A 27,319-nucleotide genomic window follows, 5' to 3' on the forward strand; every position below is an offset into this window, starting at 1 on the left:
GTTATGCCTTATGCCAAAGATGGGAGGTGAAAGAAGGGAAAGTGGGAAGCAGAATCCTTATATAATCCATAACACCTACAAGACAAGGTGGAACAAGGAGAGGATGTTACTCTGATACTGAGTAACACCCAATAAAAACACAGAACTGTTTGAGAGGCAGCTGACTTCTAAAGCACTGTAAGAGCATTAGTTTTCTAGTTGACACTTCTGTGAGGCCAGATGAGTTACCACTTGAAAGCAAAGGAGAAGCATCAGTCTATCCTGAGATTCATCAAGCTTAATTTGCAGACTATGCACTATCACTCCCTTGCAGGTGTCTGAAAATTTGACCTGACAAGTCTACAAAATCTGAGGAGAAAAYTGAGAACACAAAATATTCCTACATGGGAAGTTGGCTGGGATGAAGTGATCTGGAAGAACAGATGTCATGAAAAACAAAACCTTCCATCTTCAGTTTGATTCCAGGCCAGGATAATTTTCCCTCTCCAGGCCAATTAATGTCCCTTCCACATTTGCTGGACCTCCTGCTCCTGGTTGCTGCTCCCCACAGCTGAACTTGGAAGGTGGTCCAACCACTGCACTTGTCACTCTCCTTGAAAACCAAGGAGTCCCCACTGAGCCCTGGAGACTTTCCTAGATTCTCCTATTTGTAACTCAGCAGGGAACAGCTTGACTACATAGCTGTCTCAAATGGATCAAATTTCATCAAGACCTTTTCTAATATGTTTTACAGTGTATGGAAGTGCATTTTGGAGCTAGGACGCAGCCAGAATAGAAAAAAAAAAAAAAAAAAAAAGCATCTGAAAAAACATTGCAAAAATGATTGACTGTTCTATATTACCTGCCCACGCTTTAAAATACTTCACTTAAATAGTTTCACTCTATATAGAATGATAGTCACATACTGCACTTCAGAGATGTGATTTCAAAGAGCAGCTACAATGAAGGATCAATGAAAACAAGCAATACAGGTAAGACTAAACGCCCATCACTGTTCAGTACATCAGTTCAAGTGAACTCTCATATCCATGAAAGAAGCTTCTGGAAGGACAGGATTAGGCAAATTTGATGTTACACACTGCTTTTAATTTCCTTATTAAACAGTGATTAGGAATTTTAGGGTAGAGGAAAGACTTTCTCACACTAGATTTTTCAACAGGGGAAGTGATGATTTTATTAAAACAAGATCTGCTGGGAAAATGCAGTCAGAAAGTGGAACAGATGTTTCCCAGAGCTAGTGGAGTCTATAGCAAAAACCTTTCATGAACCCCATCACCCTGGAGATCTGACCAAATGATCTGAGATACGTCCTTTAGCATTTCCTGTCAGTGGAATAGCTGAAGTCCCCTCAAATTACTTGAAGAAAAAATATATTAAAAAGGAGGCAAATTCTGGACTCCATGTTCCTTCCCAGAACCTGTTTCTCATATTCAGATAGGTGGCTGGCTGCAGTAACTCGGAGGAGTCCTAGGGTCTGGATTAGTTAAAGAACAGGCTGCTTGACGGGCAGCAGCCCATCAGTTCTGTGACTGCTTGTGCAGGGATTGAGCACTGGCATCCCAAGAAAGTTCTTAWGAGGAGAAATAGGAACTGAGCTAAGCAAACACAGGTCTGTCACAGATGGGAGCTGCAAAGCACTTAATACACTTYGTGCATGTGTGTGCCCGCAGAACTGCAGGCAACACTATTTCCCAACACCCTGCATTTCCCCTGGGCACTCCCCAGTTTTCTGGAAGTGGCTCTGTCACTTCTGTGCTGTGATGAAGCTTCAAAGCTGACCCAACTTCTCCATCAATCTTCCCATGGGAAGTCTATGCTTAAGGGATCAATAGGGAAGACTGGGAAGGACTAAGACTGGAACAGGGTCTTGCCCTGCAGGCTATTTACAACCACCTCTGTCCAGGGAGGGAACGAAGGAGGGAGGAAGAGAGGAAAGGGAGGAAGGAAGTTACTGACAACTTGTGTCATGCCACTGATTCCTTACGGCAAGAAAGAGAGCCTGGCTTTTGCTCAGGTAAATGMCATCTGAAAGCTAAAATGAGTCCACAAGACTTTGGCTACGTGCATATGCAGTAAAGCCAGGTTCCCACACCCAGGGTGAGACTTCTYTTTCAGTACGTGAAGGTAGTAACACGCAACACCAACTATCTCAGTTTGGCACTAGATTCTCTGGAAAACCAACAAGTCAAAATCTAGTTCTAAAAGGTGCCTGTCTCTCTCTTAATTCACAATAGTCCTTCTCTTCCTCAGCTCTCCTTTGAAAGGAAGCAAAGATAGAAAATAGGTGAAATTTCAGCTGATAATAAACCTGTAAAGCTGCCTTGGGCTCATCCACTGCAGTCCAGGCAGGCAGTACAAACCCTCCCGGTCCCCCTGGGCTAACACCCCCTGCTTCTGCCCTGCACAGTCCAGCTGCCTCAGGCTCAGGGTGCTCCCTCTGCCCACCTTGCTGTGCTGCGCGGCAGCGTGGGGCTCCCACGCCGGGCTGCCCAGCTCCGCAGCCTGGCCAGGCCACTTCCCCCGCTGAGCCTCCCTAATCCCTTTGTTTTCCCCTTCCCTCATTTACAGTGGATAAAAATCAACTCAAATGAAAACATTACACTGGAAGCTAAATTATGTTTGGATGCAATTAAACTCCCTCCGTGGGCAGTGCGAAGTACTGGCACAGACACCTTTCTTCCAGCTTGCTTTCTGACCGTATTTTCAGMCACTCCCATCCTTTTGAAGGGACAACCTGGGGCCTCTTTAGAATTTTGGTGCCTTCTCGCTCCCTTGGAGTCTGTGCTGTGTCATGGCAGGYGAACATCCAAGTAGATAAAGCGGAGACTCTCCCATCTGCCCTGTCAACTGCCAGCTCTACCTTCAGTCGCACAGGGTACGGACACTCCAGCACGATGCCATGCCACTGCAGGTGCCATCTTTCAGCTCCTTAGCAAAGCAGATGCCCGAATCATTTGCAGTCATTAAAGAATCAGCAGGGAGTTGGGGCATGAGTGGCAGAGAGCGCTCTCCTCACTACAGTTAAACGCTGCGCGGAGGGTTCCTGGCAGAGGAGCTACTCAGGCCAACCCAGGCACAGCTGCTATTAAGGGGGGGTTAAATCAGTGGAAAAGGAAATCTCAAACCTTATCTCTGTCACAAACTTACTCTAGGGTTCAGCACCACCACCAATTTCAAGAAGAATAGTGCAGCTAGTCACCCCATAGACGCATCCTTATAMATCTCACATTTTCTTCTCTGCAGGACAGCTCTAGGAAGTGAAATAGCAAAATAATTTGAATATTTCCTTTTGCTCCCGATCTTTGCCCCAGAGAAACTTCCCCTGGGCTATCCAAGCCACCATCTGGCCGCAGAACTACAGCGGCAAACACAGTATGCCATTTCAGCCTAAAACTAATTTGCTTTCTTTCCCCACTTGACAGCTGAATAAATACTTCATCCTTGCCATTCTGAAAGGGGGAGCTGCACTGAAGGCCTTTTTTTTTTTTTTTGTCCACTGTAGCTACAAATGTCATCCCTTTTTCCAAAGCAGGCTTGGACAAGCAACTCGAAGTGAACACATTTATTCCACAAATACAGCCCCTTTCTGTTCACAACTGACCACCAGCRGTTTACAACTTTAACTCACTTGTTGTTTGCCATTATCCACCAGCTGATTTTGGCCACCGATTTTCTCTTGGCCCTGCAAGCACTTTACTGCCAGGCACCAGTTTTTYACTGCATGAGGCAAAGCAACTTCTATTTTGTGGGCACAGTAACACCCCTCCTAGAAAGGAGAGCGAGAGGATGAGGGCCTCCCAGGTGAGCCTCCCAGAGTCACTGTCCTGCACCCACTGCTCTCAGAGCTTTTTAGGTCTTACTCTTTCAGGGATCATTTCTGCCTCCAAATTCATTTGCTAAAACACTCTCACAAATGAAAAGGCAGCCTACACAGTTGAGGCAAATTCAATTTTTCATTTAAGCAAGTATTCAAGGAAACTAGGCATTTGCCCAGCTCTGAAACAAATGCATGATTTAGGCAATTCCACAGTTATTGCCTGAGCGCTGTCGAATTTTACAATTAGGGTAATGGATTTAACTTCCGATGTAATTTCCATATGGATAAACTGATCTCCTGAAGTACCTTTGCCCATGCGCTCCCCCCAYCACAGTTAATTAATATAAAGCTATTTAATAACCTCCACTTAAACACAAAAGACTACTCAGACACTTCTGGCACCAGTAAAAGGAACAGCCTCCCAGTGCGTCACACCAGCTGTAGACAAGAGCTAAAGAAAATTTAATTAAGAGCAATCAAGAGCAAGACAGTTGCAAAGAGGAATCAGATGCTCTAAGTGCTCTACATGGCGACTGCCTTAGCTCCTTGAGGGTTAACAATGTCACTCTGCACCAACTTCTAGCTGACTGAGATCTTTCAAAAGAATAATTTAGGGGTGGGGGAAAGCAGCAGGGCTGGGAGCCAGAGGCAGGGGCAGCCACGCAGGGAGCAAGGAGCGTTGAGCCTGCGTTGTCTGTGCAGTGACACTGCTGCAGCCACTGCTAGCACTTGCGGCTGCGCCCATGTCCAGGGATGGGACCATGCTGAACAAGAAACAGCTACAGAAAGCAGCTGTTTGTAAGTGTGGACTGTGGCATGAATATATACAAGTTTTTGCAGTTGTCTTCAGGTGCCTAAAGAAAGTTATTGCTCATTACTAAAATCCATGTGCACTATTTTACAAAAGTGACACAGAGTTATTTTCTTCCTATAATACTTCCAAAAAAGCATTTGAATCGGACTCACAGAATAAACACCAGTAAGTTTCCACTACAAATGGATAGATGGCAGAGTTTGAAATAGCTGGGGATTTTTGTTACAGTGGAGAAAGCTTTATTGCTTGTGTGGATTAACTTGAGCAATGCTGCAGAGCTCATAAAATCACTAAAGGAAAAACTTCATAAGGCTGAATATTGGCTGTAAAAGTGAAATAAACCCACTTATTTTGACAGGCAGAAGGCCACCACCTAGAAAACTTGATTTCAAAGAACAGTGCATTTCCAAAACAAACTTTGCAGTGCACATGCCCAGCTGCCACTGGAAATCCAGGCAGAAGGAAAAAATGCAACTTGTTCCAGGGGGAACACAGAAGTAGAAGGGTTGAGTCATTCACTTGCTGCTCTGGCAAGGGCCAAACGCTGTGTTCACCTATTGCTTGGAGCTTTCTTTGTGCTGAAAGAACATTTCTTGCGAGCAAAGGTGAGAGAGGAAATGGACTTTATTTCTGCTGTGGTAAGTGAAGCATTTCATTGCTGATCACAAGTTAAACTGGGGACATGACATTCTTCTGCATGAGGAAAAACTGCAAGCTCCACTGGTCCCAGGGACAGGGACCCTTTGGAGAAAAGACAGCACCTCCTGTTGCTGCTTATACACCTCAAAGGTGGCAACTCACTGTCTGGGGAGGCGGTGGACAGCCTTCCATTAACTTCTGATGTTGGTTCAATGTCTTTCTCTTTCTTAAGGACCACTCACTCCCACCCATGATATTTCATGGTCACATGTGGTAAGGGCTGTACAAAACAGTCTAAAATCAGTGGCAGGTCGGATAAGAACACAAGAGGAAGACTGCAAGACTGAGATGGAAGGAAAAACACAATGTTTGCCTTTCTGCAAAGAAAGCAGCACTGGCTTATTGCACAGAAATGGAAAAGTGGGAAAGGGGGTAATTCAGAGGGAAAAAAGAAGTCTGAAGAGTGCTTGGAGCCCTAGAGCACTTACCCGGTACTTCCAAAAGGGAGCACTTGCCTGGCCTTAGTAAACTACAGGACTATGGGAAATTCATTTCATGGTTGTCTGCTTTGGTAAAACCTCTGACTGAATGGACACAAAAAGGTAAACACTGGAGCTGGTCATGGGAAAATCATTTGATGCAGCTAAACAAACTTCACCACCAGACCAGGTGYCTGGGCATTTGGCACTTGCCTCTCTGCAGAACGGGCTGGGGCTCCTCTTGCTGCAAAGAGCTTACAAGAACTGCGAAGAGAAAACCCCTGATGTGTGCTCTGGGGTTATGACAACGTGACAAGAGTTATGCAAATAGACGTTCAGTGGTATCCGACAGATCTCTTGGAACAATGATTTTCGTCTGCCCACACTGAAGGAAGCAACATTTACTACAGGATTTTCTAGTAGAGGAGCAGACATAGAGCTCACAAATGCAGGTTATTGTTGCAATAGCTTTGAAGTGATTTGCACTGCCAGTCATGGTCAGCACTGCTAAGATTAAGTTAGCACAGCCCCTCGGAGCTTAAATGATGCCYAGTTTGTGCCCAGGACAGCTCTGAACATAGCTGGATAATGTTAAAGTCCACTCAAGCCTACCCTGAACCAAGCACCACTACAGTTGAGCACTAAACCCGAGTCACATGGGAGAAACAGGTGTRAGCTTGGCTTGCAGGTGTCAAATCAGCTGAATTCATCCACCTCTCTTTCAAATCCATAAGTTAGATTTTCCTTGGAATCCTAATCACCAATGTCCTAAAATGGACAATTTGTGGATTTTTTTAGAAGGACATTTTGCACTACTTCTAAGTTTCACTAGAAATTCACCAGTAGCATTGAAGAGGACTTGAAAGTATGTGAAACTTTATGACAGGCCACAGCTCCTGGGCTGTGAAATCTCCAGCAGAGCAAAGCAGCAGAAGCTCTGCTTGTGACTGCTTCAAGTAACKTAAGTAGGCAAAAGATTTTGCTCTCCAGCCTGAGTCTGGACAACAGAGCTCTCAGCAAGAGAAGCCTAGTCCAAAAATCTGTCCTCCCAGCAATCCCAGCTTGTGTGAAGGTTAATGTCTTACCTCAGTAGTGAGGTAAGTAGGGAGTTCTACTTCAGGCTGAGTCTAAAGGCTATAGGGGCTGAAAACCCACCAGAGCTGCCACACAGTTCAAAAAGCACTGTGGTCTCTGCACCAGACAGACTTTTCAGACATGCACTCACACAGCAGGGCACATTTTTCTGTTCCCTTCCAGATCTCGTCAAGATTTGCCTGCCTACCCCAAAGCATGGTACATCTAAATAAGTGATTCTGGGCTGTCATGCTGCAAAAACAAAAAGCTGTAAGCAAGCTCTGAAACAGGAGGAGTCCTGTGAAACAGAGTTACCAAAAGCATCACAAAACAACAAATAGAAAAAAAAAGTTGCTGCAATCACYGGCCTTGTGAAGTCCTGCTGAATCAGTGGAATAGCTGCATTATCCCAACATGTTGGACAACAGCGGATCTGGGCACCAAGATGCCCGTGTGCCAACAAACCAACTCCCTGCTCTTGCTGAGGGCCGGGTTAAAGCAGAACTCTGCTTCATTTGCCAGGGAATGCCTGGCTTGCATTACGCTAATGAATCTGATGCCATGCATGGCAGCCTCTATCCCTGTATCAGCTGTTAAATGCCCTCAGTGATTCACAGCCATTTCTCATTTCCATTTCAGTAGAAACCCTGAGATCAAACATAACCCCRTTCCAACTGCACTGATATTGGTAGAATTATTTCCCTTGTTAGTCAGGATACTCTGCAAACTCCTCCTGACATTGATCTCTTCAAGTGTRAAAACCTTGTCAAGGTCTTCAGGCTATGAGCCTAAAACCCGTCAGTATCAGAGGAAAATAAAACCCATTCTGAGTGTTCTTGAAAAGCATTCTTGGCTGCAGTGGGACACAGAGTCAGTACTTCAGCAGCAAGTCCAACGCAGCATGGTTTCAGTAAGGGCAGCCAGACTTCTGTGTCTTCTGATCTACTGAAGCCAAGGCCAGAACGCAAGAGACAAGCTTGTTTTTTCTTACCTGCAGAGTCCTTTCAGGACTAGAAACCTGCCTCAAAAAAAAAAAAAAAAAAAAAAAAAAAAAANAAAAAAAAAAAAAAAAAAAAAAAAGTAATATTTCAGAAAATTCCTCCTAATGTCCAAGCTGTCTGACAAAACTTAAGTGAAGCCTTTTAGGATTAAATATGCATATTCTTCAGAGAAGCACAGTAAGAAAAGAAATGGCCTCCTTGCTTCCTTCCTCCCTCTGTGGCTTATGCTTCAGCAAATGAAGCAATAAAGCAAAAGACCTTGCACCACTGGAACCAGGGGCTGCTCCTCACTTTTAGGTCCAACAGAAAAGTGACACTACACAGTTTCACAGTAGAGAAGTGGATCTTCTTGCTTCCCTTCACGACAAATTTGTCAAGGGGTACTCAGGAATTTTCAGAGCTTTTCTTCCAAAAGAGAGATCCTTTGTAAAAGTAAATATTTTCAATCAACTGAAAAACAAAGTATGAGAAACCTTTGAAAGCTTTTTTCCAAAAACCTTTTATCAAAGTGACTAGGAGTTGGCTAAGAGATTCTTCACTGAGAATGTGCACTCACTGACAGATCTTTGAGTATCTGATTTGTTTCATCATGTTTCGAACCGTTATTGTACCTATACTGGGCCAGATCCTAAGAGTGTTCACTTAAGCACTGCTGTATGAGGGTGATTCATATCAAAACCTCATCTCACAAAAATGAATTGAGGGAGACACACACACACACACGCACACAAAGCTAACTCAATTCAAACATTTTAAATGCAAAGCACTTTCATTTTAATAACATGCCTTATTGTTTTTTCCCCAATAGCCATACAACACGAGGGGAGAAATTTTCTCTTTGGGAGAGTTTTAGATAACACTGCAGATGGTGAGAATAGAATGAGACGATGAGATGGAGGGTATAATTTGGCCTGCAAAATCTTTACTCATATGAAAACCAGCGAACAAAAAGAACACAGGTGATTCTTGGAGAACAGCAAACAGGTTCAAAGGGCAGCAACTAATTAGCACAAAGGCAAGCATTTTTTTCTGATTTGGAAAATTAGCAGATTTTCTTGACTCAAAGAAAGGTAAAATATGCAACTTTAAATAGGTGTTTTACCTGATCACTAATGAGAGTAAAACCAAGCAGAGCTGAGGTTGAAAGGTGTGYGAAAGGTGCACAGAAACCCTATTACTGGATCAATTTAAAATCGGATTGGGGGAAAGCACTTTAGAATAAATCTTCAGGGAAATTCTGAAAGGATGAGAAATGAGTTAATTTGTACTTAGGAGTCCTGTTATAASAGCACATCTGGCATTATCTCCTCTATACTGTTTGCAAATATTCTCTACTAACTCAGAGCTCTGAGAGTTCTACCTCAGTTGGAGAGATCAGCATGCAAATACCTAAAAATTACTTGTACTAAACAGACTATGCTTACCTGCAGACTGCTGTCATGCCTGCCTTTCCCTCAGCAGAGTATGAAGAAAAATCCATGGCTACAAATAYTTCAGAATGATGTTTTTGCATGGAAGTTTTCATTGCAAAAGCCTTCTGCAGTTTCTAGCTGCTCAACCTGTGCTCTGCCTGACAAATCCTTGGATAGGATGTTCCTTTGGAGCCAAGAAGATTGCTCACATGAGCAACAATTACCAGATCACGTCTGGCACTCCAAAAGAATTTAAGGATGTAAAACAAGTGACACAATTTCCTCTCTAATGCCAATTCCTAATGTGACCAGGTCCACAAAAGGATCCAGGCACATTGGATGGAGACATCCAGAAGAGGCAGGAAAACCATCATTGCAGGAGTTCTGAAGCAGAATACCAGGCTGGGAGACACAAACTAGGGCCATTTTACAGGGCAGGAGCTGCAGAGAGGAGCCCATCTCTAACTCTTCAGTCAGAACCCACTAGAATGAGTGAGGTGAGAAGAGGCAGAGCTATTCAGAGAATTGAAAAAGTTAAAGAATACYTGAGAAAAACACCAAAGTCTTCCAAAGTAAGCATGGAGATGGCTAAACCCAACTCTAAATCCCATATGTGCATCCTTCAAAGGGATATCCAAAGGGCTCAGAGTCAATGTGCTACCAAGGAAAGTGACTGGCAGGTTCCCAGCTCTGGGACTTCACCAGGAGGATGATGCTATTTGATTCACTTCTTAAAGTCCCAGATAGTAGGAATTAAACATTAGCTGTCATTCCTGGCAAGAAAATGGCAATACTTGAAAGCATCAAACTTCAAGGAACTCTTTCTTCCAAAAGCCAAACCAAGGGCATAGTTGCTTTAGCAAAGTAAAAGGAATCACACTACTTCAGAGTAGTAACTCACAAATGCTGAGGGCCTGAATAGTGATTTTGGCATTTCCACAAACAGAAAATTTAGGGAGCAACCACAAAGCTCTAAACACATCCATACTGTGAAATTGAACTCAACCCAGAGTGGCAGAATCCAGGCTGTTTTGAGATGAGAGTCCCTGCTTACCTCAGGGACTTGGAGAAGAGCATAGATGTCTTACTAGGCAAGGGATTGGAAGAATTTGAGAAAAGGGCAGTTGGAATGGGAAGACTTCAAATATCTGACAGAGCCTCAGCCCTCATCAGCCAAGTCACAACTTTTACTAGAACAGTTATCTCAAGGTGTATCCAGTTTCATTGAAGAATCACGTCCCCATCAGTGCCAGGAATGTGGAAACTGCACTTTTCCTCCAGAGCCCAACAGTTAGCTCGAGATACTCCATACAAGCTAAAGGAATACACACCTAAAAACAGCCTGAGAGTGTTTTCCCCCTCTTCCCCCACTCCTGCCAGCCGTACAGCATTTTCTGTGCACGAGAAAACAACATAGGGAAAGAAGAATGCCTGACCTGATAGTTTGTTCAGAACTACACCTCCCAGATAAGGAGAGCCTGTGTGTCTGTATATACATATTAAGTACTTCCTCCACTATACAACTAATCCGATTAACAGCTTTAGGAAACTCTGAAATGTTATAATTCATGAGGTCTCATTCATAAAGGGTCTTGGGCTGTTTCTATACAAGAGGTTTCATTCTTCCCATTGCAAATAAAAAAGCAGAGAGCAGGACTTCTAGGGAAGAATGGGTCCCAGTCCCCACAGCGCTGAAGTGGACCACCCTCTTACAATTCACACTACAGTTAAGCAAACCCCACAGGAGAAGAATCAGCCCTGTCACGCCTGGAGAGGTCCCTTGCTGGGCAGGTGAGTACAGAAAACACTCTAAACATGCCCCACAGAAAACTAAGCCCACGATGATGGTCACAGGGGCTGGCCATTTATCAGCTTGTATAAAGAGGATGGAAGAAAGCAGAGCACTGACTGCCGTACCAGCCTCACCAGCCTGGTGTCCATAAAAGACACCAGGAAGAGTCTTACTGGGGGTCATGATTGGAAGAGACCTGCACTATGGGATATCATGACCCATATCATATTTACATCATGAGTTGTAAAACTCACTTTACTTAACAGATGGTGCAGGTCTGAAAACTGACTACAAAAATGCACAGGATTTGACAACTAAAAAAGCCACCACTGAAAACTGACACAGTCAAACACTGTTTGGCTTTACATCCRCAGCAATCTCCTCATCTAATTTCAGGATCAGGTAAAGGGATATGAAGGAGACAATGCTGCCCGGCCCACCTACTACTCAGGTCTTATATTCTGGCTCACCTTCTGCCCTGAAGTCAATGTACTCCAAATCACCTGTCACTTGAGTGACAGCAAGCCAAAACACAGGTCGCAACATGACATGAATAAGCTAAGGATGACAGTCCAGGATAATGGCTTTTCTAGGGGGGAATGACGGGACAGCCCCTAKCAGCCCAGAATTTTAGGATGAACATGAATTTATCAGATATGCTAACATCACAAGCATGCATCTATGTTGGGAGATACATGTCACACTTCACACTAGTTCCAAGTGGAAGCTACAGCAGTGTTAGCAGTGCAGGGCCTGCACAGGGCTCCGATCCTGAAACCAAGGCCAAGGCATTGAGCAGTGGCCATCCAACCTTACACATGATTCAAAATGAGCTGAGAGGCACAGGGGGTCAGGGTGTCCCAGTGATTTCACTCTCCACTTTTTACTCCGCTTAAGAGCACAACATGAAACACCCTGACAAGCTCTGTCTCTGGTTTCTCCCAGAGCTCAGATTTTTAATAATTTCCTTTTTTTTTTTTTTTTGGTATGAAAGTGGAGTAGAGACAACGATACTACACAGTGCCCTTCAAGCCCTCCCAGCCACTCACACAGTGTTTCAGACATTGTTAGAAGTAGAGTCACTCACAAAACAACTCTGGTCTGGCACAAGCCTTGGCATTTGAGATAGTCATGCAGGGGAGAACATTCTGAGCCTTGTTCAGAACAGCCCACTTAATTTTCTTAGCAAATGCAACCCCATCTATTACCTTTATAAAAATCACAATGATTGGTAACTTATTTTTACTACAACACGACAATGTACTTAAGAGTTCAGAAGGTACTACCTAGGTAGACAGCTGAAAAAGTGCATTATTCCATTCATGGCAATTATTGTCGCTASCATTTTCCAGTGTGAGTCAAAATTAAGCCATCAGAGTGTTCCTATTTCAAAAACTTTTCAGATTTGCAGAAACACAGTTCCTCACAGGAASAAGTCAGTGTTGTAAATTTGGAACTGTTCTCTCTCAGACCAAATGAGAGGCTGCATTGCTGCTCTCTAAAACTGGAGATGCAGTCTGCATAATGAAGAAAGTTCTGAGTTGGATCCCACCTCCAGGCAAATAACCAAATTTCCATGCCCTTCCCAGCCATGGGACCAGGCAACAGGATTAACAGGGAACTCCTTCCTCCATAGCAGTAAAACGAGGAAAGAAGGCATTGCCATCTCCAGGCTCCCCTTACCTGATGTGTGTCTTGCGTTGCCAGCTGAGTGCTTTGTTAAGTCAACAGTTCTGTCTATTTGAAACAGCTTCAAATCATCTTCATCTAAAGCGATATCTCCCCAAAAGGCAGCTGGAGAGAAACAAACTGCAATTAGTTTCACTCTGTTTTGGAAGGAAAGTGCAATTCCCAAGTGGTCCATATCACACCTGAAAGGCAGTTAGTCAATGGACCAGACAAAAGTCATACACATTAGCAGTTTTAAAAATACACATGGAGCAGACAACGATGAAGAAAGGTGACAGCATTCAAACTGAGCCACTGGGCAATCTCTTCATTAAGATTCCTCATGTTACCCATTGGTTTAAGTTTGGCTCCCAACCAGGGGCTAAAGTGGTAATATTTACTCCTCACCAATGCCTGAAAGGGTGATAATTTACTGGCTTTYTCCTAGCTAGTGTGGAGGAGCTAGTTAGGTTGCATCTCTGACTGAGATGTTGCATCTGCACCATCCCCAGGCTACCAATTTGCAAAGCCATGAGGACAGCAGTGAAGCATCCAAGCACATCAGTGTACATCTAAAGGCTACAGTGTCAGTCTGCAGGATCTAATACACATGGTTAGCTCTCACACACACACACACACACACACACACACACACTGTGTTGGTCTAAATCCAATCTGTGAGCCAGCCGACCATTTCTACTTCGCTGCAGAAATAAAACCATGAAGGATTATTTGCCCCCTTGTGGTTTAGTTGCCCTGATTTAAGTTTGCAGAGGTTTTAATTTTGGAAAATCCTTCAGTTTCAGCCAAAAGTCAAGAAAAAAACAAACCAATACCTCAATATTCACAAGTCAGAGAAATAGACTGGAAACCCCTCGAGTAGAAAATAATACATCCCTGGAGTATCCTGTATAGCCCTGGAGTAGCCTGACAGAGTTGGCTCTGCACAGTGTATAGTTAACAAATTTGGAATTTGACCAAAATAAACACAGATGATGAAGCAGTTGACCAAACACAACACTTTTCAGGGATAACAAACAGGTTATGAACAGAGCTGTTAAAATCCATATGTGAAGCCTGTGAAAGCTGACAAAAACGAAAGAGAGGAAATGATCTCTGCCACAGTCCAGGAGAACTCAACAAGCACCAAAGGAGCATCACCGAGTTGCTGCCTGCAACAGTGATCAACAGTGATCAGACACGATGGGTTTTTTTTTTTTCCTCTTCTTCTTCTTCAATCAAAAGCAGCATTTACATTCTAGGGGGGATGTCTCATTGCCACACCAGCAGTTTCACTGACCAAATATGTTTGGCTTCAACGGACAATAGATTTTGCTCAATGCTCTTTTTTGCTGCCAAGACCAGACAAAGTAGCAAGCTTTGCCTAAATATCACAAACCAGCAACTGGAATCTATGACAATTTAATAATGAAAGTCAAGCTAAAGAGGGGAGTCACGACACTGGGAGGTCGAGCTCTGATGTGGCACTTGTGCCTCTTCTCTTCTGCATCCCAGCAGCTCAGTCTGTTCAATAGCATAAACCAGTGTCACCGTTCAGGGACCCGGCAACTGATGCCTTTGCACACTTCTGGGCACACTCCAGCCAGTACACTTCATCCCAGCTAAAAACCACCACGAGCAGAGGAGCCCTGGGGTGAACCAAGCTCAGCTGCTTCCTCCTCTTGCTGGAACCCATCTCTGTCACCCTATGCTTATTTGGCCACGGCAGCAGATTGGGGGTTGGGACTCCAGGTTCTCTGGTGCTGCTTGTGACTTGCTGCCACTGCTGTCACTCCACACCAGCTAAACAAGACGCTTGTTTCACCAACATAGATTTTAATGATGCAGCAGGTCAGTACCTCATCAAGTCAAGGATAGGATAGCCTATTTCCTCATTGAAATTGGCTATCCAGCAGCAGCTGGCTATTTTTACCTAATGTCCCTGGCCTCAACACTCAACTCGGGCGGGATCTCCCCAACTTCTTGACAACTCAAGCCCTCAAATAAAAGAGTCAAAGAAAAKAAATTGTCAAAAAGCCAACAGATAGTAATTCTATTATCATAGCTAAGAGGCAAACTGGTTGAGAAAGGCCTGTGGAAGAAAGCAGGGATGTATGTGCCTGTGGTTGAAGTTCAAAGAAAAGTCATTTTCTTTTTTTTTTTTTCAGACAGAGAAAGGACTTGCTCAAGGCAATGCAGCATTCAAGAAGCCCAGATGACAACAGTACCCCATGCCCTCTGACATCTTCCCTAGCCACATCTGGTAACTAACCATTACACCAACCACAGAGATCTCCCTTCCTTACTGTCCTTTGCTACCAAATCAATAGCCCCCTTTCAGCCCCAAATTAATTTTCAGCACCCTGGTCTCTAGAGGCTCTTCTCCATTAGCATCACATGGCTTATTTTTCAGGAGGAGGCAGCCCATGCCAAAGCACAGCTTTCAAGGCAAGGCTGCACTGTGGATTTACACAAGCGGTACTGTTACATTTTTGTTCCCAGTGGAAGGCAACAGTTTTCCCCAGCCATGGCAAAGGAATCTGTTCCTGCTACAAGCCATTCATCATCCTGAAAGATAGCCCACAACAAAAGCTGAAGTTTTCTAGCAGTTATTTCCAGCTCTCTGCAGGCCTAACATGCTTCAGGGGAGCCATGATTTATCGCAGCCCTGAACCAGCTGAACAACCTTCCTCGCTGGAAGTCCCAACTGAAAACCCRGCACTGCAACCTCTCCTGTGCTGTCAAAATCTCCCTCCTAAGCACAGAAAAGGCGGCAAGAGGTTTGTGTCCACCCCAAGGAAACTGTCCCACCGGAAGCCCAAGTAGTTTATTATAAGAGGTCATAAGTTCAGAGACTGCTGGAAAAGAAGCATCTCAAAGCATCTCTTCTGACTTCCTTACCCCAAGTCTCCTTTTTAATTTAATGTGGGAAGAGTTCCAAAGACGAAACAAAAACAAACAAAGAAAAATTAAAATCTCTGAACAGCAGGCTAACAAACTTGGAAACCAGCACTTTTCTTGGCAGAACTCTGCAATTTACAGCCAGGTGCAAAAGCTCTAACGCTCAGCAGAACAGCACACCATCTTTTGTTTAAGATTTATTAATCACTTCGGATATTCAGAAGAGAGCAGCACTCACTGCGATTCCCACAGCCAGGACGAGTTTGCCTGCACGCTGGACTAGCAAACTGCACCGTTCTGCACCTCACCACCTGCCAACATACACGCAACTGGGCAGCATTGGGCTGCCAGGGCAGGGGGAAGGACAACTGGATGCTGGGTTTGTTAAAAGCAAGTGWGTACAATCTGCCCTCAGGAAAACAGTCCCTGCATTGGTATTTGCAATGTCTGCTACGCACAGAGGTACCACGACACCGGAGGGTACAGCAGACTGCTCAGGGAAGGAAAATACCTTCCCCTAGTTGAAAGAGAGGCTGGACAGTTTCTGAGTTTCACTTACAGACACGAAGCCCAAACCCATCAGTGCCTTTCCTGTCCTTCCTTTTCCACAGTAACTTGTTGGGCTGCCTCTCACACATTCCCACTCCAGAGCAACGTGACGATCCAAAGTAGCTTCTTTCTTTCTTTCACTCTTGTCTGCATTTTCTCTATTCSCTAGTTTTGAGTTGCACAATCTGATTTCAAGAGGAAAACATGATTTTAATGCTTCTAGGAAGAATTCAATACAAAAAAAAAAAAAACATCTTCTCTGAAACAGCATTTCATAAAGGCCTTTCTAAGCAAATTATTTTCCTCTTGATTTATTTATTTTCAAATAAAACAAGCAAATGAATCACCAGAAAAGCTTCTGGTATTCATCACAGGAAATGTGATTCATTAAAAGGAGGCTGATCTCAGCACTTCAAAATAAATACCTGGAGATGGTTCTGCTTCCCCCTCACAACAGTCAGCTCCAGATTTAAGCAAGTATTTGTAAGTCACCTAAGGTGGCAGAGCTATATACATATATACATATATATAGTATATATATGCGTATGTATATATAAGGGGGAGAAATACACTTGCTTTAAAAATGTACACATTCCATGCTTAAAAAAAAATCATGCAACATCTGTATTTGAACTGATCTCCAATAATTAAGCATGATGGGGAACAAATCTGTCACTCATTTGCCTACCATGGCCCCCACTCACCTCAGGCCATGGATACACCYGGTGTGGTGACACACACCACCTACACAGCAGGCAGTCTGTGGACACTATGGGAGACGGCAGCAATTTTCATTGTAGCAGCCATCAGGAATAGCAGAGAGAGATGCACAGTCAAAGAGGCCTAGGGTACAAGGCACAAAGAAATATGCTCTGAACATACCTACACTTATAGGATCTACCACATTTTTTTGCAGTGGGAAAAGTCTATCTCCACTCTGTTCTCCATCATTTTTGTGCTAAAATACCCAGCACTGGCTCCTGTGGTCCCAAGCATGCCTGCAGCGTGGYAGACTAGAGCAAGGGAAAGGCTGCGTCCTCCCCTGGCCGGGGTTTGGAGGAGCGCTGGGCATGGACGTGCACAYGCAGGTATGCAATAACGACTGCCACCTCCTGGCACACGGCAACATGACTGATGTTGTGCTGGCTGACACAATTATTTTTGAGTATTTACTGATGCTTCCCAACGTGTCAGCTCTGAGCACCTGGAGATTTAATTTTCAGGGTTGGTCACACTTTCATTAGGGCTAACACTTTTGAAACTAACAATAAATAAATGAACCAACAGATCAGAGAGAGTTCCCAGGGTCTCCATTCTTCTCTCCTTTTGCACAAGCCTCATGCAGGAAGACAAATCTGCTGCTCAGCTGCCTGCTTACACAAGAACAAGTAGAAAAATATTCTGAAATATGCTGAAAAGGATCCGTATCTTGAGAAAGAGAAAACTCAATACATCTTTTTGGGGCCAAAGATCCAAACTATATGCTGTAGAAATAGGGCCATATCCTAAGTACTGAATACTGCCTCAATCAAAGGAGACTGGAAGCAAGCAGCAGCAGTGGCCAAGAGAAAAGCATCAGGACTGCCTCATTCAGCCTTTCTATTTTAATCTGTATCAATTTATTACTCCTCAGTAAGGATGACCAGAAATTTCCCAGCTTTGGGAATAAGCTGAAGACTCTGGCAGTAAACCAGCCTACACAGCAAGGATGCCTAGAGGCAGAGCTGCTGTCTGGCTTGAGTGTGGTTTCCTGGCAATAGAGGCTCAACAATTAACTTTTCAGCCAGCAGGAGTTTCCCTGCCCAGGGACCATATTTCATTTCAGAAGCAAGTCTCAGTTTGTGGAAGAATGTCTAACAACAAGATCCAGTTTTAAATTGCAACAGATATTTCAAGAACATCAAAATGTCCTGAGAACCAAAGGCTGAATCACTGTTCAGGTTTCTTCAAAAGCCCAAGTGGAAAAAATTCCTATACATAGCCCTCCTGCAGTACTCTCAGAAAGTTATTTGCAGGAGACAGAATTAGGCCATGAACTCATATTCATTCTACTTCATGTTCATTAAACGTCTTCCCTGGAAGGTGGTGATATATTAATAAACAAACATCTTTAGCTTGGGTTTGACCAAAGCAGTGAATGGGCACGTAAGCCTCTGCAATGACCGSCTTTAAGAAACAAAACTTATTTTCTCTTTGTTGAATGCAATGTTACTTTAATAGACAACTAAACCACTCTATGGCAGGAATTATAATATCTGCAATAATTAGGTTAAAAGAAAGATCTTATTTTAATATTCACAACTCGCCTGTTGCTGGTTCCYTCCTCACACAGGGCCTTTATCTTTTGCACACCTTCACGGCAAAGAACCCAGTCCAGTGATTGAATCCATTCCCAAGACCATGAGCAATCTACATGGTCACATGTGAGCAATGAGCCAAGTCCGTACCACAGGCAGCAGAGCAGCTCCCTCTATGGGCTCTGAAATGGTTAAACACCTGTCTCACCTCTCCTTAAAATAACATTGCAAGGGGGTGGCCACTGCCTGTTATCTCAGAGGGTCTTACAGGGTTAAGGAGCTTTTCCCTGTAATTGGGTGTACAAAACCCAAGGGATTGGCTTAATCTTTCATGGAAGGTAAACTGAGCTATGTTAGCTTAATAAAATGCACATTTTTTTCTGCTATAGGTGCCTAGGCATGTCCCATGACAGTACTGGTAAGAGATAGGGCTTTGCCTGTGCCTCTGACAAGCTGTACATAGAGTGATGTGTGCATCTTGGCCACACTGCACATGACCAATCAACCAATTTTAAAAAAAAGCCATCATGGGCACACAGACTCTATACTCTTATGTGACGTGCACAGAGCCACCCTGTAGGCAGTTACACTCTCTTAGCCACCTCACTCGTGTACCAGCGACACTGAGCCCTGCAGCGCCTGCGGACTCCCCAGGACTGAGGGCTGTCCTTCCACCCAGGTAACTTGGATTCTCCTCAAAATTAGGTTCTTCTTTTGCCTCTTGAGCCCGCTCAGCATCTTTCCCCTCCACACTAGTGATGACTTTCTATTCTTAAGCYGAATAACCCCCTCCTCTCTGTCTGGACTTCTCTCCATTTGTTATTATTCACTGTTTGAGGGAGCAATCCGCGCAAAAAAAATGTTTTATTGCACTGAGCTAATGAAATGTGGAACGATAATCTCTCTTTAGAGAATTCAGGGCTCATCGGAAACTACATTTTTTTATGTCTGTAGCTACCATGAGCTGAGCCACTGACACAGTCCCAGCCTGTAAAGAGTGCAGGCTAATTACTTTTAAACAGGGCTAATGTTCAGGGATCTGTTTTCCAAGAGACACAAAACTTGGGCCAAATAGGAGAAAAGTCAACGGTGATTCAGAGAAGATCTGATATCTTCTCTTTAAGCCAACAGCATGGCAAGTTGCCCCTGCCAAAAACAAATCAAAACCCTTGATTTGCCAACTTAGTTGAACTCAGCTAGCAAAGCCATTGCTTCTGTCATCCTAGCTGCTATAAGAAGTGCCAAAATCTCAATTTCCATTAAGACATGATCACTTTTTCTCTTCCTGGTCCAGTCAATTCCATTTGATTTTAGGAACATGTAGTGCTGACCTTCCATCAAGAGTTTGTTATATTAAAAATTATATATATATAAGTTCTTTTCTACAATATCCCATGGTCACAATCACCCATCACTGCAACAATGCACAACAAACAGAACTAGGCTATGGCCATGATGTCAGTACTGTCAATGTAAACTGGAGCTGATGCATCCATTTAATCCAAAGCCTCAAACCTGCTCTACATCCCCCAGCTCTGCAATAACAGGGACATTTAGAATTTATTATGGAAACCAGCAGAGGAAACAAATCTTCAGATTTTCCAGTCTTGGTCTGCTGGGCAGGCACCAGGGCTTTCCCATTTTAAGAGCATGGCACACAGATACTTTCTCTTCCACTGTGAGGTGTTTAAATACCCTCAGAGTGGAATAAAACAACTTGCCTCCAGAAGGACGAGGGCAAGAAGCTACACACCCTGCCAGAATCAAGAGAAGATTTGGCAACAAGCTAAACAAAGATCCAGAAGGGACAATTTGAGAGGAAATATTATAACCACAGACAGATAAAACCTAGCAGTCCAGGTTGCATTTCAATTTACAGGAGATGGATTTTTCCAAAACTACAATGAGTCATAGGCAGTGAGAAGCAAAGCCCTGGTGCATCCAAATCCTATCACAGACGTACAAAGCAATAGACAACAGTTTCAAAAAACCTACCAGTGCACGCGGGAAAAGCCTGTCACAAAGATAGCAGTGATCAGGTGCAGCTTTTCAATGAAAAGAAAGAGGGCACGTACATGGCAGCTTCATCATGCCATGGTATGCCAGGAAGCCATATCAACTTCTCTGTTTGACCATCAGCAAGTGGCCCAGACAGCCATGGCCTCTTGTGACTTCTCAAATCACCTTACAAAGCAGACGCAGCTTTCTTACAGTCTGCAGAGAAGCTACTCGAGCTAAATAAGTGTGGAAAAGGCCAAAGACAAGCGATGAGGTGCCAGCCATCCACATCCCCCATCAACACCCACACTTCACAGGGCACCCAGCTCTTAGCCACAGGGACGCTGGGAATCAAAAAGGCAGGGAGACAAAAACAATTCAGTGATCTGATTGTACATGATAAGGTCCATAATAGGTGCAGAGCCCACCTGACAGAGACAGCACCTTTCCCAAGCTTTCAGCTTGCCCCAAACGCATATGAGATGTTCTTCATCAGATCTCCCTGCAAGGCAGCAGCACTGGCTTGGAAAACTGGCCTTGCTTGACCTGTCCTTTAAAAGCAGGAGATGGCAAAGTTCTGGGTAATGAAATCCAAGGATGTGTTTGTCAATTAATTATGGAAAAAGCTGTGGCACACAAGTCTCGTCTCACTCCATCATTTTTTGCAGCTCAATATAACTTTAATTAATCTTTCCTTGGGCAATTTGAAGGAAGGGTGAGCACGCTGCAAACACCCACTGGGTATTAAATTGATTTCCTCTTTTATAGTTCCCTTTCCTTCCCTATTGGCCCTATGATGATTTGTGGCCCTTCACTTGAAGGCACTTTTTTTCCATGCTAATATAATCTGAAGCCCCAAGCAACATCCAGGAGAGTAACACTGTGCACAGCCATTTGCTTCAGCCCCGCTAACGCCAAGCAGATCTTCTATCTCCTTTCTCTCCCTCCATCTCAGGAATACAAATTAATCACTTTACCTCTATATATTCAGCATTTTCACCCAAAGAAGTTGCAACACTTTCATTCTAAGTGACTAAACAATTCAGTTCTCTGTTTCCTGCCTCCCACATGCAGCACAACTTAATTATCAAGGCAATAAAGCAAAGCATATTCCTATTGCAAATGCAACCAATCCCCTGAGACACTAGGCTAGTTTTATACTTCAGGTATTTGCACTTAACCCAGATGGAAGGAACATCATGCTCCGTTAGGCTTCCCAGTAGTTCCATCTACCCTTAGGGTAAGACATCATCCCACCTTGGCTGTGAGAACAGAGGCTTTAGAGGCAAGTCCGTGTTAGACAGGAAAAACAAGACAAGCAAGTGCAGTCCAGCTCTGCAGCACTGAAAGCGGCTCTTTCAAAGCAGCCTTCCCCTCTGCCTTGGGGAGCATACAGACCCTGCCTTTCCAGAGCATTTCAGTGGTTGACCATTTCCCATACTCGTCAAGCATCATTCACAAGATTTATGAATTCTCCTCACTCAGCATGGGACCCCACCTGCCAGGCACACATCCCTCCCGCTCTAGGACCCACACACCAGAGGCTTTAAGTCGCCTGCTGGGTGCATTTGTCACAGGGCAAGAGGAAATCACCAGCACACACAGGCCTAGATGCTCAGAGCTGCTCAGAGAAGTCTCGTTCAGAAGGCACCCTTGCCTCATTCTGCAGTCTCTTTACTCTGAACTAGCATATGGCATCTTGTCATCTAGGGGTTGTGTGCAAKGATGCCCTTGAGAAGACACGACCAGAGGGGAGAGTTAGGTGTAACGTACTTACAACCACAGTTAAGAATGCTTGCCCTTTCCCTATGTCTGAAGATGAGCTCAGACACACCCTGTGGAATGGTCCAGGCTGAGAAGAGTCAGAGGTCATCCTCTCTTTCCAGGGTCGCCTCAAACACAGGACTCTTYCTGTGTAGTTTCTTTCTCAAACAATCAGATACGATAATGACTGGAAACAGAAGCCAGAATCAGAGTCCGCATTTGAAAGAAGAGTTCTTGTCTCAAGGTTAAGTCCTTGCTCAACAAACCCTTCTCAGCATCACAAYTAATATCAAGGGTTAGGACACCTTGACCCAAAATGATGCATCCGACTTGCTGGAAGGCCCAAGAGAGAGGCGGTCTCCGAGCCTTCCGGCCATCAGCTCATCCTGGGAGAGGAAACAATCCAGGCCAACCTTTCTCCTCAGGTAACTGCCACACCATGGGGCCTGACCTGGATTTATTTCTCAGAATTAAGTTGAGATGGCAGAAGAAAAGTTTTAGAAATAGACTGCTGCAACCCTAACCTTCATTTGTGACAATAAAGAGCTTGAGCACATTCTCCATGTTAAGGGCATTTCCCTAGCCATGCCCATAAYGCAGAACGAACAATTATAGCTTATTTAACTGCATCATTCAGGGAGGGATGTTTCTCCTTCAAGTGGCCCCATTCCTTTGAAAAAACAACTGCCCCTTTTCCCTGACACTGTGGTGTCAAAAAACACAATGTTTTCACTCACTTGCAGTAATGCAGTAGGGGAAGAGGTGCTCCCAGTTGGACAGGCAGAAAACTCACTGGAAACTRTCCAGACACAGAAAGAAATTGTCTCAGCGCAGACAAACAAATGCTGAGCCATTAGCTAAGCTACATCCTCAGGAAAGGACACTAGCAACTCAGGCAAGCTTGCAGCAAACCTTAAGGCACGCCAGCAATCTATAATCACATAGTCTTGCATGAAAGGGGGCAGTTCATGATAAATCACAGCCATTCAAGGGCCAGACATGGAAAGCAAACATAGGTTCATTTGACTCATTGTTTCTTATCCACCCACACCAGGAGAGGACTGTTGCAGCATTGATGGAAGATTGAAAAGAAATGGACAGCGGGCAGGAAAGAAACGGGAGCTATTTACAGCTGACAGCTAATTTGAGCTGTTTACCAACTTCCCCTCTGCACACTGGGGATGGGAGGGTGGCAGGGGGGTGGTTTCAGCCATTAAAAATACAACATGAGAATCCATTAATTTTCCATAGAAACAATGTCGTCATAGAAGCGAGACAAATCTGATCAGTCATGCAAATGTGCTGATGTTAAATTCTCAGGCCCGGGTGCAGAATTTTGGTTGCCAAAAATGGAACAATGAAGAGATCAGGAGATTAGCAGCCAGAGTGGGAGCAGCAGYGGATGGCATGGTGGGGGCATGGGAYGTAACTGAAGCCCCCTATACACCATAGCAGGGTTTGGGCCCTAAGCTGGGCATAGGTGTGCCAGCAAAAGAGACAAAAGAAAAGAAACTGTTCTCCTTATGAGATCCTGGGAACTGTGCAAATACCACATTTGTGCTCCACTGACCAGCAGGACTGCTGAGCACACTGCAGGGAATAAAAGCCTCAGCACTGCATGAGAGTGGGGCTCTCTCAAGCTGCAAAATCCCAATGTAAAGAAAAATGCAGAGGTGACAGCACACGCAACAAGTCTCACAGCACAACACAACAGCGCATTAAGTGGCACAGAGCTAGGTGAGGAACCCGGCAAGCAGGTTGTCCACTCAAGACACAAGCACCGCCCTTGGGCACAGGCTGAGGTGTGATGCAGCGTGAAACACAGCAACATTGCTGCATTAAGGCATAAAATGCAGAACAACACTTTTCCCCTCCCCACAAAAAAAAAAAAAAAAAAAAAAAAAAAAAAAAAATCCCCAAAGGAAACAGCAAGTTTTAGCTCCTTTCCTCCTTCTCCCCCTAAAATCAAACTTTCCAAGCATTCCTCAGAAGGAAATAATATCCACGGAAAATTCTAGCAGCACCCAGAGCAGGAAGAGTGGAAATCGCTCACCCTGGCAGTGGAACGTAGCCCTTCATGAAGAATCACGCCACCACCCTGGACTAGTCTCACCACAAGTATTTAGGAGTTACAAMAGCCTTGTGAATGAAGCGCTCCACCCCCTGCAGTACGCAAAGCACTACTAGAGTAACGCGTGCGACAAGGATGCTTCCGGGTAAGTCTCATCACTGGCAAAAACAGTTCAAAGAAACATGTAAGAGGAAAAAAAATGTCAAAACACAGCCMATTTTTCATCTAAGTTTTTCATAAGCCCAAATACCAACATTTGTCCCAGAGAAGATGTCATAAAGGCCATTTTGTTCACTTCTGAAGTTTAAGAAACAGTTTGGTTTTACACTTGAACATGTTTGCCATTTACATGACAGTGAAGTCAAGGCACCTGTTTACAGATTCTTTGCCTAGCCAGGGCTAGGGTGAACTCAAGGGGGATGGCTGAGCACACGAAAACTTCCTCATGCTGCCAACAACTTCACTGGAAAGGTGCAGGAGTTGGCCTCACTTTGGTGGCACTCAGCCCATGCCCAGCACACACCTGGGTCACACTCCCGAGCACACTGCACRGCAACGACAGCAAATGAGTAACATCTACACTGTCACACACCACTGTGGTCCACAGAGCTCAGCACAGGAATGGCTATAACTCACCTTGACCACAGACTGACTTCTCGTGCCACAAAGAGCAGCTTTTCACAGAAGAGGCCAATCCTGCAGGATACAGAAATGCCCCAGATAGAAGCTGTGCTACRGTTCTTTAAAATACCCCATATATCTTGTCTGGTAGTTTCCTGCCTGTTTTAAACACCTACCAAAAAACTAACAAACAAACAAAAAATCTTGTAAGACCAGTGACCATCATCTCTCACCATGTGTATAGGGTAAAGAGGATCTTTTGCTTTCCTTTCCATAGCTCTACAGCTCTTACATCTTGCCAGCAGCCTGCTCAAACACCTCTGCAGATTGGCACTTTTAGYGGCCCAAGGCGCAATGGCTGCAGCCAGCAGACACTCTTCAAGTGTGCTTTCTGCATGGCCAGCCTTACAAGGCTGTCATCCACACACATTCGCATGAAAGCTTGAAAGACCTCCCTATGTGGCACACAAAAAGCACAGGGTTGCCCTCGTAGGGGCAGTTCATATCGTGCTACAGCCATCCTTGGAATGGTTCTCCTGAAGCCCCCAAACCTACTCCTTCTCATTCAGCTGCATCAGCACTGGCGGCAGAGCTCTTCTCTTGCTGCTTCCTCACCTTTCTTGAGCCCTATGCCATAAGCTCTCCCAACTTGTCTTTCAGTGTAACTATCCCACTTCACTTCAGACTAGTGGTTAAACTCAGCCAAACATCCACAACACCCAACAACGTGGTCTCAGCAATTCCCACCTAGTCTATTCCTGCACGGTTTGCACTTACAGAGTCAATGGTTTTAATGCTCAAGGTCAGTCTGTGTTATCCCAGCCAGACGCACCACCACGAACATCCAGGACCCTGCAGTGACACAATCCCYGCAATGCAGAGCTCCACAGGAATTTAATGTGCAGAGACGGCCAGAGCTGCAGTTACACASGCACCCAGTTTTGGGTGTAATCTCACCCAACGGAAAATAAATCAAGATTCACACCCAASTGCCACAGCAGATACAATGTTCTGCTTCTTTTAAAAAGGTCTCATGTCCCTCTAATTACTAATATTGCTCAAACCAYGTGGAACTGTGTTCTGATCAAGCATCTGATCTTGAAACTAGGCCATGATGATATACTAATGTACAAGTGGAGGGTGTGGGTAAGAAAGGCATGGACCATGCAGGGTTCCGTTCACACAACTGATCCTGTAGTGACAGCCGTGAGCAATAAGGAGCRCAGTCAAGGGTTACATACCATTACATATATCCATGTTATTTTGCAGTAGGCACCCATGAGAAGTTGGTCTTTATTAACAGACATCCTGTAATGTTCTGATTCTGTTTCACTCCAAGCACTCAACTACATCTGGGTGAGGACATGTTCCCCACTTCCCAAGCCAGCTGCACCCTTCACTTGCTCGAGCATAAATGACAAAAGTCTGTTCAAGAATATGCATCTGTTTCACGTATGGCTCATATAGCTAAATTAAACAGCTTCCATATGTTGCCAAAAAACTGTGACTGAATGCCACTTACATATAAATGGGGAGATTGTCTGGCTTCGACCAAGAAAGGTCTAAGCTTGGAGCAATGGCTCCTTCATTCTCAGGTCTGTGTGAGCTTTCCCAGTGCTTTCCACYGTCAGGTTATGCTGACTGGTTTAAATGCTGCCTCCTGCCGGGATCACACCACTATCACATGCCTTAGAAACTGCAGCAAAAAAGATTCTGGAAAACACTGAGGATGAACACCGACGGCTCAACAGGTTTAAGGATTTTTCAGGTCACACAGCGCATCCATCCCCTGCTCCTGCTTTCTGAAAAGTTACTTACTCACAAGACAGGCAAGCTTTTGGCCTGAGGCTTCACCCAGACATCCCTACCAGATACTAAGCTGTAGCTCTTAGGATTCCACAACGTGCTTTCCTAAGGGGTACGGTTCTCCAGAAGATATATCTAGTTAGCAAAGCAGACAATAAAGCTATTTGGAAATGCATGGAAAGCCATTAGAAGGATTTAAAAATTCAAAGGGGGAAAAACAGGGGTGCCACCACTTGTTTGTCAATAACAGCAAGTTACTCTTGCAAACCCAGAAAGGGTGTACAATGCAGAATCTAGGTTCACTAGAACAGGTCCTGTACAGTAAAATCTGCCTTATCTTTTTAGATAAAGCTTGCAGGAAGAAGAACTAAAGAAATGTCCCAAAAAGACATCTAAAGAACATGTGTTGCTCAGGACATCCTGAAGAAGTAAAGCAATTTTTCAGTCACAAAATCAGAGGTAGAGGCAGATGTCCCAACTCCTCATCTCAGTGCTCCATTCATCAGATGGACCTTCCACTGTAATCCAACACCGAGGTGTTGAGGTTACCCTCCCTTTCTGGAGGCTGATGGGTTTCTAATACTTGCCATTTCACAAGAGTTGCACAGCAGAAAGG

The 27,319-nt window shown here is 44.4% G+C and overlaps 1 protein-coding gene across 1 annotated transcript in view; it reads right to left on the reverse strand.

Annotated features, from left to right (window-relative positions):
- TLL2 (tolloid like 2) overlaps positions 1-27,319 on the reverse strand; it is an 84,179-nt gene that overhangs the window by 43,211 nt on the left and 13,649 nt on the right. The window contains exon 2 of the mRNA XM_026050367.1: positions 12,712-12,822. Coding sequence (XP_025906152.1) covers positions 12,712-12,822 — 111 coding nt within the window. The remainder of the gene's footprint in view (positions 1-12,711; positions 12,823-27,319) is intronic.

This window comes from Nothoprocta perdicaria, unplaced genomic scaffold (genome assembly GCF_003342845.1).
Source record: "Nothoprocta perdicaria isolate Ctin4 unplaced genomic scaffold, notPer1 scaffold_110, whole genome shotgun sequence".
Lineage (NCBI taxonomy): Eukaryota > Metazoa > Chordata > Aves > Tinamiformes > Tinamidae > Nothoprocta > Nothoprocta perdicaria.